This window comes from Sesamum indicum, linkage group LG11, assembly GCF_026168435.1.
Source record: "Sesamum indicum cultivar Baizhima isolate 11 linkage group LG11, ASM2616843v1, whole genome shotgun sequence".
NCBI lineage: Eukaryota > Viridiplantae > Streptophyta > Magnoliopsida > Lamiales > Pedaliaceae > Sesamum > Sesamum indicum.
In genome coordinates this window covers 9763231-9776848 of record NC_142667.1, presented here as the reverse complement: position 1 = coordinate 9776848, position 13618 = coordinate 9763231, and the positions used below count along the sequence as shown (strand labels likewise).

General features: G+C 34.1%; 1 protein-coding gene across 1 annotated transcript; it reads left to right on the top strand.

Moving 5' to 3' along the window:
- The first annotated feature begins 6537 nt into the window (after positions 1-6537).
- LOC105173533 (protein NRT1/ PTR FAMILY 1.1-like) lies at positions 6538-12302 on the top strand. Its single transcript, XM_088875314.1, has 5 exons — positions 6538-6918; positions 7147-7364; positions 8730-9286; positions 10280-10760; positions 11711-12302. The coding sequence occupies exons 1-5, from the start codon at positions 6834-6836 to the stop codon at positions 12176-12178; spliced, it is 1809 nt and encodes a 602-aa protein (XP_088731440.1). The 5' UTR covers positions 6538-6833; the 3' UTR covers positions 12179-12302.
- Positions 12303-13618: the final 1316 nt, after the last annotated feature.

The window sequence follows — 13618 nt, the reverse complement described above, 5'->3', positions numbered from 1 at the left end:
TTGGGTGACAATTTCACTAACCCGACCCAATATTCGACAAATTCAAATTAGAATCAACTGTATAGACATATCAATCAATCATGATATAGCATACATCTCAGTTCAGCTGCTGAAATCATAGTATTTACAAAATATAAACACATCAAGTCTGAAGTGAGGTATTGGATAAGCATAAATCCTAATAAGTCCAAATGAATGGTCTCAGTAGACTCACTAGAATCCAAGCTTTTAGTGCATGGACTGTATCTGGTCAGGTATAAGTAAATGATCTTTGAACAGAGAAAAGAAAAGAAGTTGAAGTAAGCAGCGGCAGCAGAAAAGAAGTTGCGCAATTCCTCAAGTCTGAGTCTTTAATTCAGCAAAAACGGCGCTTGGTTTATGGACCAATGGGGTTACAATACATTTATTTATACATCTAAAGATCCTGGATTAAGCGTAACCACATTTTTGGATTACACTACGAGTTGTTAAGTTGTAGGGTTGTGTTAGTTCGATAAATATCTTTTCATGACTGTTCCTTTCTCGTTTGGTTACACGCCTCATTTTCTGTATAAAGAGAAGAATGTGATATAATATTTAATTCACAATCAACGAGGTTCAAAATAATTTAACTGTCTTTCAGACTATGTGATTTTACATCAAACCGCTAGATATATTCACATATATATAGTATATATGCGTTTAAGTTTGGAATTAATCAGGCTCGCAGATATGGAGATATCGTAATCGGGAAGTGAATTAGGAATTTTTTGTTATCATTAGGAACAATTTTGTTATGCTTATAGACACGATTTTCTTTATATTCATGTTAGGAATGGTTAGTTTATACATTTAGGCACAATTTGCTTTAAATTCATTTAGGAACAGTCAAATATTTAATAAACATTCCTAGATGTGATTCTTCCTCCACTTTTCACTTGGCGTGAAATTAGATTAGTGTGGAACTTAGTTAGGCACTTTCAATTTTTTTTATCGTTCCTAGTTTTTTAATTTTCCTCATTTTTTCTATAGAATGTTGTAATATTTTCAGGCACAGTTGTTATTTATATGCCTGTTTCTAGTGAAAATTTAGTATTATTCCCATTCATTAAAGAACAGTTAATGTACAAGATGATTTTATTTGTGACCGTTCCTAATTAGCCGTCTGGGCTACTTGTGACTGTTCTTAATTTGAACAATTTTTAAAAACAAAAACCTATAATTATTTGTACAGAATAATCATAGAAATTTTTAGTCATTAATTTTTACAGAACTTTCGATCATAATTATTGTCTTCTTCATCTCGTAATCCTCATCAAAACTATCTTCGTCAGATTCATCATCAGATTCACCATTTGCTGAGCGAGATGTACAGGTTTCTTGTTGATTTGTAACAAATAGATCAACAACTAATTATAAACATTAGGGTCATGTAGGTCATAACTATGATTGTCCGTCACAACTTGTGGAGTAAGTATTGTCTCCTCTTCTTGAAAAGAATCTTCGGTCCATCAATAGTCATTAATGACTCTTCTGGCTTTTGTTTTGCATACAGCCATCCAGTCCACTTTGTCTCCCTTCATCCGAAGGTACTTCGTGTATTATACTTGTACCGTTTGTTGTGCTAGGACGAATAGTTCATTCTTTTAGTATACTTTCTTGAAGTTTACCTCAACAAGCTGAGTTATCTCTTCAAGAATCCCATAGAAGTCACTGTCCGTATCTGTATATGATGAGCTTTTGACACATACCCCGGTGTTCATAGTTGAATTGCCTATACTGTGACGTTTAGTGTGGAAATTGTAACCATTCATAAAGTAACACGGGAATATTGTGACCTCAGTTGTAGGACCCCAATAATACAACTTTAAGACACCACTTGCTCAGGTAGAGTGGTTTGAAAATAGATCGTTGGATATGAGTATAATTCATACAGAGTTCATCAATTCTACGGGGCCTGTTCCGTTTGCAAAGAATCTTCGGCTCAAAGTAGTGAGATCTGAATAGATCGATTTCTTCTACAAGGTATGCCTCTACAATTGACGCCTCAACGTGTGCTTTGTTTTTCATCTTCATTTTCAAGTCTTGAAGAAATCTAAATTGGCGAACATTTATTAAAAAACATATGACACTAGAACTGTTTCAAAAAACTAGAATAACTTGTAGCCTTACCTCTCAAATGGGTATATCCACCCGTATTGCACAGGCCCTCCCATGCGCGATTCATATGGCAGGTGAACAATTAGGTGTTCGCTTGAGTCGAAGAAAGCTGATTGAAAATATTTTCTCGAGGTTGAACAAGATGGTCGCGATACTACCTTTCAATACTTGTACCTTGTTGACATCTAGAATCGTCGAACATAGAATCTGGAATAGAAGGGTGACCTCTGTCAGTGCACTCCACACATGCTTAGGAAGTATTTCACGCAAGATAATTGAGATCAACTTCTGCATAAATACGTGACAATCGTGGTTCTTCATGTCATGCATCCTCAGTTCCTTCATGTCGATACAACGGGCCAAATTAGATGCGTACCCATCAGGAAATATAAGATGACTAATCCATTCACATACCCTCCTCTTCTACTCCTTGGTCAGGGTATATACGTCTTTGGACATCACGTTCGGCCTCTTTTCATCTACCTCAAACTCCGATCGATTACTTATGATCTTCAGGTTCTTCCATGCATTCAAATTATTTTTTTTTTCCTTTATCTCCATCACGGTATTGAATATATTGCCAAATACATTCTTCTCAATGTTCTTGACATCAAGATTATATTGTATCAGATGCGTCCCCTAGTACTGGAGCTCGCGGAATATGCTTTTCTTTGTCCATTTATGCTCAATACCGTAGCCGTGTGGGAGTGATAATGGTACTTTAACTACGAGACTGAAGTCTTCAACCCAACCGTAGATTTGTTCTCCCGTCAATCTTGGACATACAACTTTCCTTTCTACTCGGTTATTACTAAATGCTTTCTTGTTCCTACTATATGGATGGTCCTGGGGGAGGAATTGTCTGTGGCAATCGAAGTAGCACACCTTCCTATCTTCTGCAAATAGAATTCACCTGTGTCTTCCATACAAATTGGACACCCCGTAACACTAGCGGTACTCCATCCAGGCGTCATCTTATAGGTGGGTAGATTGTTTACGGTCCACATCAATGCGGCGCACATCGTGAATATCTCGTTCTTTGCATTATCGTGTCAGTACACCCACATGCTACAAATTCTGCAATTCCTCGATCATCGACTTCAGATAAACATCGATGAAACGTTTCGAATTGGAAGGGTTAGGGATCACCATCATCATGAACATATACTTTTAGAACTTATGCACATTCCCAGTAGGAGATTGTACTTGGTGTAAGTATAACGGGCTAATATGAATACGTACGACCATACTGCCCGTGCGATACGAACCCATCCGTGCACAAATTCAGTCTAATATTACGGGACTCTACTGCTAAATTAAGATAAAATATCTCTGTGCTTCTGCATCAGACAAATGGTACATGGATCCCTCCCCCGTATGATGGTTGACATGCCACATCATTTGTTCGCCAGTCACTTTTGAAGCATACAACCACTGCAGGTGAGTGGTAAACGGCAGGTACCTAAGAATGACATACGGGGACTTCTTGCGGTTAGGATTTCGCTCCCTCATCGGCTTGTACCTAGTTTCTCCACAAAACTTGTAGTAGTCCAGATCAATCTCGTCCTGCCAATATGCCTATTGAGATTGGGTGCAACTGTTACACAACGACTATTCGACAGCATGCACTACATCATAAAATCGATCCACAGTCCAGATGCATAATCATAGGGGCCCTTGTCGCAATATGAATTAGGCCCATCATCAATAGGACATGACCTCGTACCATGATCAGGCGCACCATCCTGGTTAAAATTATACCAGAAACCCATCCCGACGGCATCGAAAATCATCCTCTGCGCCCAATCTATCTGCGTGGTATCACCCCAATGCGTACTGGTACACTGCTCCTCATGAGCAGCGGGAGTTTGCTCCTCCTGCAAAGGGGGCGCAGTGATGGTTTCAAAATGCTCCTGCACACTCTGATCGCCATGGAAAGTCCAATTATAATACTCCAGCATAAAACCTTTTATATATAATCAAAATTTACCTCGTCCGAGATTTTGAAAATTTTATTTTTGTACTTCTGACAAGGACACTTAATTTTCTTATTGTCTATATATGCATGTTGAGACTTGACTCATTCTATAAATGTAGTAATACCATCCTCAAACTCCAGAGTAAGACCCGCTCTTTTCGGCTGGTTCTTTTCATACATCCATCTCCTCAATTGGCTTAACATGATGAGTCCTATACACGCACATATATATTATTATAACATTAAATTAAATTGAAAAAAGTACAAGAAATATAATCAATATGACAAATAAATTATTACCTGATCAAAATAACTTTTGAATATCAATAAAAATTTGAGAGAGATTGACAAACGAGAGTATAAAAATATTAGTGGGATAGTGAGAGATCAAAAAAATTTGAGAGGGATTCAGGAAATAGAGAGAATATAAGAAAAATGGAAGAAGATAGTGCGATTAAATGGAAAGAGAAGAACATATATATAGAAAAAATTGGAACGGTTCCTGGCACACATACAAGCCGTTAGTGTGCAATCTATAACGTTCTTAGGACCACATATAGGAACGGTTTTCTATACATTAGATTATAAGCGTTGTACTATCTTTGGAACGATTTTAGTAATACAATATTAATAATAATTTGAATTCGCTCCAACATGTATTACATTTAGACACGGTCCTTGTAACACATTCTATTAAAATAAAACTCATACGTAGGAACGGTTTTTGTAATATTTGACCTGTTGCATGCTCAAACCGCTTTAAATTGTACCAACTGTCATTTTTGGGACACCAATTATCTCATATATAGGAATGGTCTTCTCTAACTTTAATAATGTGTTCAAAATGAGTTTTAATTATTTACCGTTATAGGTTTGGAGCGGTTTATGAACTACTTGTAACACTTGGTCTGGAACGCTTGTGGTAGTGGTTCCGCAGTCCGAAAAAAAAAAACATAAAAAAGGAGGATCATGGCCTCATCGACATTCGATCCTCATGAGTGCCAATAGCCATTCCAATACAGAACGGGCTTTAGAACGATCTTCCAATCCGTGACAAATTTTGCGTTTTTGTAGTAAAAATGACCCCTCATGATATACACTAATTTTTTTATGACCAAAATCCCCTTACTATTTACATTCTCAAAATATCTTTATTACAATCATTCTCCTAAATATAATATGAATTATTACAAAATTTATTATTTTTCTTCTGCATGTAGAATCTGTATAAACCCATAAATTTATAATTCTTATAATTTTTACACAACTGGTAAAAAATTTACATAATTTTTGCCTATACAAATTTTAAATATTACATCGAACATATAAATTGTAAAATATGCAAATCTATAATACAATTAATATATAACATGCTATATTTTTTAATGATATGATATATTTTTATAATGTGGACATGTAATTGAATAAAATTTTATAAGTTATATAACGTATTTTTTCTATAATATTATATACATTCTGTATTAACACATATTTACATGTACTTTTTAACATAATTTGTTTACTTTGTAAAATATTTTTGCATATATTGAGCTTATAAATACTTTTTGAAATATACTTTTTAACATAAATTATAATTCCACAATTTATAAAAAAACTATAAATTATAAATATATTTTTAAAATTAAATGTGAGTAAAATTTTAAATTACTAAAATAATTTTTGGGAGATACTTTAATAAAACATATTTTAGAAGAATAGAAAAAGTATAGGGGCAAGTGCGAAGGATATTTTTATCTTATCAATGCCAAATTATTTTACTAGGAGTATTTTTGTTACCTTTCATACTTCAGGGGTGTAAATAAGACAGAATGCATAGTTCAGGGGTGCAAAGTATATTTAACCCTTATTTTTATTCTTTATCTTTTTAGGATTGTAGAAAAGTTGTGTAACTTTTTGACTTTTTATAATTTTAGTCCTTCTGGTGCCGAACTTTACAAAAGTCGATGGAATGAATCATGTGCGCATGACCTGGTTCATTTAAATTGAGATTTTTGTTCTGATTGGTTCATTTTTGCCCACATAAACAAAAAATCAAAAAAGAAAATGATGTGGAACATGATTTATTCCTGCAACATTCACAAAATCTGGCATCGGAAGAACCAAAATGGCGAAATATTAAAATATTACTAGGTCTCTTTTGCAACCCCTAAAAAAACAAAGGATAAAAAATTTCAAAATCAAGAGAAGCGCATTATTTATTCCTGTAAATTTTGCAAAATTCAGTACCGGAAGGACTAAAACCACAAAATATCAAAAAGTTATTGAACTATTTTATAACCTTAAAAAAATAAAACATAAAAATATAAAATACCAAAACTACAAGATCAAAAATATATTTAAGCCATTCATAGTCAGTAACTCACACGTTTTGCACATCGACCCTTAGTTATGAACGGGGTCTAACTCGTGAACACAGAGGCCTACAATGAAGTCCATTTGTCTCTCTTGTCCACTAGCTGGTACCTAAAGTTCGAATATTTGATGAAAAGAAGTATAAAAGGACAAAGCCGTTCTGGAAGTGATGATTGAAGAACTTCCAAGAAAGCCAAACAAACCACACTTGGCTTGATACTCTTGTTTCCTCCGGTACAGGGCCGAAGAAAAATCAGCACATCGATCGGTTCTCCCTCCAGCCTGCTCCCTTGTACACTGCAACACATCTCCGAACCCATTTTCTCTTGCTAAGAAACTGAAGATGGAGAGTTCAGACACAGCAAACCCTCCTAAGACGGCAGCCGGCCGGCGCAAAGGAGGCCTCCGCACCATGCCTTTTGTCATAGGCAAAATCTTCATCTCAATATCTATAGATCTAAATCTGTTCAAATCCAATTCTGATCTTCTCTTTTCAACCTGTTGGCTTACCTACGTCGGCCGGCGTTCGGTCGCAACACACGTAGACATAAAGAAACATGCAAATTCATATATATTGAGAATCTTGGATCAAATTTGAGTTGATGGTTTCTATGTTTTTGCTCTAACTTTGTGGTTTTTGTTATGGTTATATGCAGCAAATGAGGCGTTTGAGAAGATCGCGTCGTATGGGCTTCAGCCGAACATGATATTGTACTTGATCAGAGAGTATAATTTTAGTGCTGCAAGTGGAACGAGCACTCTGTTCATCTGGGGAGCAATCTCCAACTTCATGCCAATCTTCGGAGCTTTTCTTTCTGATTCCTACTTCGGCCGATTCCTCGTGATTGCGGTGGCAACAGTCACCACGCTTATGGTGAGACTATCTTCTCTCTCCCCACGTTTAACGGTTGCTTGTTGCGAGACTTTCATGTTCATATATCACTAGATCACAATATTATAGTACTAAAAAAATAGGGTTAAATTCATTTCCATCCTCTGTCATATGTAAAAATATTAAAAACCCTCTATAAAATTTTTAATATAAAAAATCAACTCTATATTATAAATAAATAATCTCACCACCCTGATTAACTTGAGCCTATTTTTTATAAAATAATAACTAAAACGCCCCTCCTAATCAACCATCAAATTAGACCTATTAATATATAATTATTTTAATTTATAATATACACAATTTATAACTATAAAAATATACTTACAATATATAATTATAATTTATAAGAAAACATTATTATCATAACCCACCCCACCCACTCCCCCTACCACCCCCTGCTTCGTTCCCTCCCCCAACCCCCACCACCCCCCACACCCAACCCCGACTTCCTCCCTTCTCTCCTTCTCCCCCTCCCCCTCCGTCGCTGCTGTTTTTTTTAATATAGAGATTAATTTTTAATTAAAATAATATTTTAATATTAACAAAAATGTATAATATTTAAATTAGATAATTATTATATTTATAATATTTATATATATTAATAAAATATGTAATATTATATATATTAGATGTGAGAGAAGAACAAAAATATTAAAAAAAAAGGGTATTTTTATGGTCAATTCGCAGTCAAAACGCGTGCGGCCCAATTTCTATACGGAGGGGGTTTTTTTAATTTTATTTTTATATCACAGGGGGTAGTTGATACTTTGATTTTCATAAAGGTTTTTTTAACATTTCTATTATCACAAGAGAGATCTCTAGATTTTTCCCTTAAAAATATCATATAATAATTTTAAAGTTGCAACTAAAAAGATGTATTAAGTGACTATAATTATTAGTGTCAAGAATTGTGTATAAAGTAGTCAGTATAGAGAATTATGGCACATTTATAGTGACAATACAATATAGTTACAGTAACTAGTGAAACATACTTTGACAATTTTATCTCATAATTTTAAAAAATTACCATATTAAGAACAAAAATACAAGAATACGTTAAAGTGATTGAAAAAGTGCACCTAATTGAGTTGATAACGTGCATGTCACACTCACTTTTTAAGCTATTTAGTGAATTTGGATCATTTTTGTCCTTAATGTGCGGAGTTTTAAAATTTACTACACAAAAATATCAAAATAAATTGGTACAAAATTGTAACTTCTATATTAAACAATAAAATTATCAAAATGGATTGGGTTATAAATACTTTTCAATCATTTGTCAAAGTCTTTGCGAAACTCACTTTTCCTCTACTTGCCCTGAATATATACAAATCTCAATTGCAGGGACTGATTGTAATGTGGTTAACAGCCATAATCCAAAAGGCAAGGCCACCACCATGTGATCTAAGACTAGGCAACTGCATAAAGCCAAAACCCGGCCAATACGCATTCCTCTTCACAGCATTTGCGCTCATCTCCATCGGCACTGGCGGCATCAGGCCATGCTCCATAGCGTTCGGGGCAGACCAGTTCAATGACCCTGGAAACCCAAACAACCAGAGGGTTCTGCAGAGCTTCTTCAACTGGTACTACGCCTCTGTTGGGGTCTCCCTCATGACAGCACTCACAGTTATAGTTTACATCCAGAATACGTTTGGATGGGTCATCGGGTTTGGAGTTCCCGTCGGCCTCATGCTATTCTCCGCCGTAATGTTCTTCCTGGGATCCGGACTTTACGTTAAGGTTAAGCCCAACAACAGTTTGCTGACGGGCCTTGCTCAAGTTCTGGTGGCGTCCTGGAGGAACAGGCACCTTCAGTTCCCGCCGGAGGAGTCTGATGGCCGCCATTATTATCACAGTACTAAAGGTTCCAAGCTGCTTGTACCGACACATAAACTCAGGTGAACAAACAATTTACATTAATTTCCAGCAGTTTTTTTTTCTATTTAAAATTATATTTCATTTTATTTGTTGGGTAAATTACACCCAGCTCCCTGATGCTTAGCATAATTACAAATATCTCTTCATATATTGTTCGAAAAATTACAATACCCCTTAATTTAACGAGTCCATTCTGTTAGGTTTTCATTCAATTTTTGGTGAACTGACTATTATGCCTTTTTCAATTATAAATTATAATTTTATAAAATATTTTTATGCTAATATTCCCTCTAGATGATTTATTTTTTACCCACCCTTAATATTTTTATATTTTTTCAAATATTTTTTTATTTTTGAAAAAAATTCAATAAGGGTAAAATAATATTGTTCACCTCATCGTTTAGGAGTTCTATAATTATTTTTTATTTGAGGGAGTATTTGTAATTTTCCAAACAATAAAGGAGAATTTCATAATTATGTCAAACTTCAGGGGAGGTAGTTGTAGTTTACTCTTTTTTTTTGTTTCATTTAATACATAAACATCACGTGTACAAAATCTTTTTTCAAAATAAATAATATAATTTTTGTATATATAGTGTGTGTATATAAATGTTAGTGAAATTTGAAAGAGTTTTTTTTGTATATGTTTCATATGAAAATTTAGTCATTTGGAACAAATTGAATTGGATTTTTTTATTTAAAGTCATATTGTATTTTCTATTCCAATTAATATAGCCGTGCATTGCGTATAATTTCTTTCTTAAATATCATAAACAACATCATTTTTATATACATACCTTATATATATATATATATATATATATTCAATAAAACAAAAAATGCAACATAATTTGAATTTCGAAAATACGATCCGGGAACAAATATATTGCTTATATGAACTGAATTCAACAAAATTTCGTAGCATGATGAAGAAAATAAACTTTACAGCAGTACCACAGTCCACAAGAGTATACACAGTACGTAAGTTTCCATGAAAATTGTATTCATTTCAGGTTCTTGAACAAATCCTGCATTATAAGAAACCCTGAGAAAGACCTGAAGCCAGATGGTTCAGCTTCAGATCCATGGAGCCTCTGCAGTGTCCTCCAGGTCGAAGTACTGAAATCCCTGATACAACTGCTGCCCATCTGGTCCACTGGAATCATGATCGCAGTCATCATAAGCCAGCACTCTTTCCCTGTCCTCCAGGCCACCACATTAGACAGGCGCTTCATCGGAAGCTTCAAGATCCCGGCGGCCTCCTTTGGCCTGTTCGGGATCATTACTCTCACCCTTTGGGTCTCCCTCTATGATCGGGTCATCGTCCCTCGACTCTCCAAATACACCAAGAATCCCCGCGGCATTGGGTTTAAAACCCGCATTGGGATTGGACTGTTTGTCTCTTGTTTCGCCACTAGTGCGGCTGCATTGGTCGAGAGGGCTCGTAGGGCGAGAGCCATTGATGAGGGGTTGGCCGACGTCCCAAATGCCCAGGTACTTGAGGGGATTCATATGTTTAATATAATTGATATTTCCAAATGTTTGGGGTGATGGGTACAAAATAAGATAATCGTTTAAGTATAGGGTTAATTATACTTAGTTCCCCTCTAAAATTACAAAATTATACTTTTTTTTCTTAAAAAAGGTTTTGAAAGTATATTTATACTCTCACTGAAAATTCTTTATTTACAATGACTCCTATTACGATTTGAACGAAAAATATTGAAGTCAATAAAAAAGTAATATAAATTTTTAATTTTACCCCATATTCAAATATTCATCTAGTAATATTTTTATACTTGTAAGGAAGTAATAAATATAATATATATGAAATCTAGAGACGTATTTGTAATAATATATTATTTTTAAATTAAAGATATTGGATAGAAAGTAACCGTCGATGAAAAACTAGTTACCTTTTGGTCTTTTTTTACTTCCTAAGTTGAGGTCATCTATTTCTTAAAAATATCATGTTCAAATATTTCATCTAGTGTTTCAAAAAATAGATGCAACAATATGTTACACCTAACCCCGTACATAGGAATTAAAAAAATACAAAAAAAAATGACTAGATTTTTTATTCATAATTGGATCGATATTTTTTACACTTGACCCCATAAGAACTTATTTTGGTGGTTCTCCGATAACTTAAAAAAATTTTGAACGTTGAGTAGAAAATGACCCTTATTTGCTAAAATGGTTTGAAAAAGTGTATCCAATTAGCAAATTCTATGTTTTTAAAATTACAGTACTGAAATTACGATCATCATATATACAGTACTAAAATTAAAATTCTTCTATCTTCTACAAATATATGATCATTAAGTCCAACCATAGTGTTACATTCTCTCTTTTTTTCAATTAACTTGGTTTCTATGGCCTATTTCACATATAGAAAAGTCATTACAGTTCCCTTAACCTAGATGTCTTGGTTTGAAATAAAGGTGAACATGTCGGCAATGTGGCTGATACCACAGCACTGCCTAATAGGACTAGCGGAGGCTCTCAACGTCATAGGGCAAATCGAGCTCTACTACTCCCAGTTCCCGAAGAGCATGGGCAGCATCGCGGTGGCCCTTTTCGCCCTAGGTCTGGCCATCGGGAACCTGGTGGGAAGCATCATAGTGAACATAATAGACGTTGTTTCGAAAAGGGGTGGTAGAGAAAGCTGGGTGTCCAGCAATCTCAACAAGGGACACTATGACTACTATTACTGGATACTCACCGTTCTAAGTGTGGGAAACTTCGTCTACTTCATTTTCTGCAGCAGGGCATATAAATGCTGCGAGGAAGAGAGGGTTTGGGATGAGGATGTTGTTGAGGACAAAGCTGGTGGTTTCATACCCAAGGAAGCTGCCATGACTGATATGCACAATTCCAGGGACTCCTCTTCTACTTATTTTTCTGCATAATTTGTATATTTTTGAGTGATCCATCTCTCGTTTTTTTTTTTTTTTTTTGTGTGTGTGTGTTGAAAATTGTACATTTGCTTTATCTGATAATTATTCATTATGGCCATATATATATATATATATATGGATATGGAAAGTTTTTCTTTTGAGAAATATAGGCTTAAATATATATTTTGGTCTAGTGATTTTGGTATACGTTGGTATTTTTATCTTTTATCTTTTTAGTATTACAAAATAGTCATGTAATTTTTTAACATTTCCACTCTTTGGTCTTTTCGATGCCGAATTTTGCAAAAGTCGCTGTAATAAATTATGTGCACCTTACATGGTTCATTTAAATCTCACTTTTGTCAATATGGATAGAAAATATTAGATAAAAAAAAATAATAACATGGCACATGATTTGTTCCAGCAAGTTTTAGAAAATCCAGCACTTGACAAGACCAAAACTGGGAAATATCAAAAAGTTATAGGAGACTTTTGCAACCTCTAGAAATATAACGAATAAAAATATCAAAATCACAAGAGACACATGATTTATTCCGACAACTTTTTGTAAAATTCAACACTAGAAGGATCAAAATCGTAAAATGTCAAAAAGTTACGTGACTATTTTCCAACTCTAGAAAGATAAAAAAATAATTAAAAAATACTAAATTACGTACTAAAATTACAAAACCAAAAAATATATTTAAGATGAGAAATATATTTGGAGTTGAGGAAATTTCAAACGATTTTGAAATTAGATGGAATTATTTAAGTTTCCAATACTGGAAATATACTATTTTTATCGTATTAAAAAAAAAAAAAAAAGTAAGTTGATCTGTAAAAGATGAAAAGTTTAATAGGTGGTATTGATCTTCTTGTCTAAAACACTACAAAAAATACAACGTTTAATCATGGCTAATTATCATGGTTAAAAATAAAATAGTCGTATAAATAGTTATTGACCACAGGCATACAATGGCTGTTGGTCATGATATTTGCGAGAATGGGTAAAATATTATCATGACTTTTATTACAAGCCATGGTAAATAACTTTTTCTTGATGGAAAATATATATTTTTGGTCGATTTTATTTAATCATGGTCAATAAAAAATTTTACCACTGTTTTTAGCCCATAGCTATTAAATTTGTAGCTAATAATAATTTTTTTTCTAGTGATATGAAGCTCTTTGTAACGGCGGTGGTTAGGTTTTGGACACTAAACTCTTTAAATTTAATTAGGTTATACATGACTTACACTTCTTCTAAATATGAAATTACACTTTCTTTTATAAAAATTTAAAAGCTATGCTTACATCCGCTTCGAGAAACCACTATTTACAATTGAGCTCCTTATGTTAGGATTCAGACAAAAAATGCTAACGTCGGCAAAAAAATTATATAACTTTCAATTTTGCCCATCATTCAACATTCTCCTAGTAATGTTTTGTACT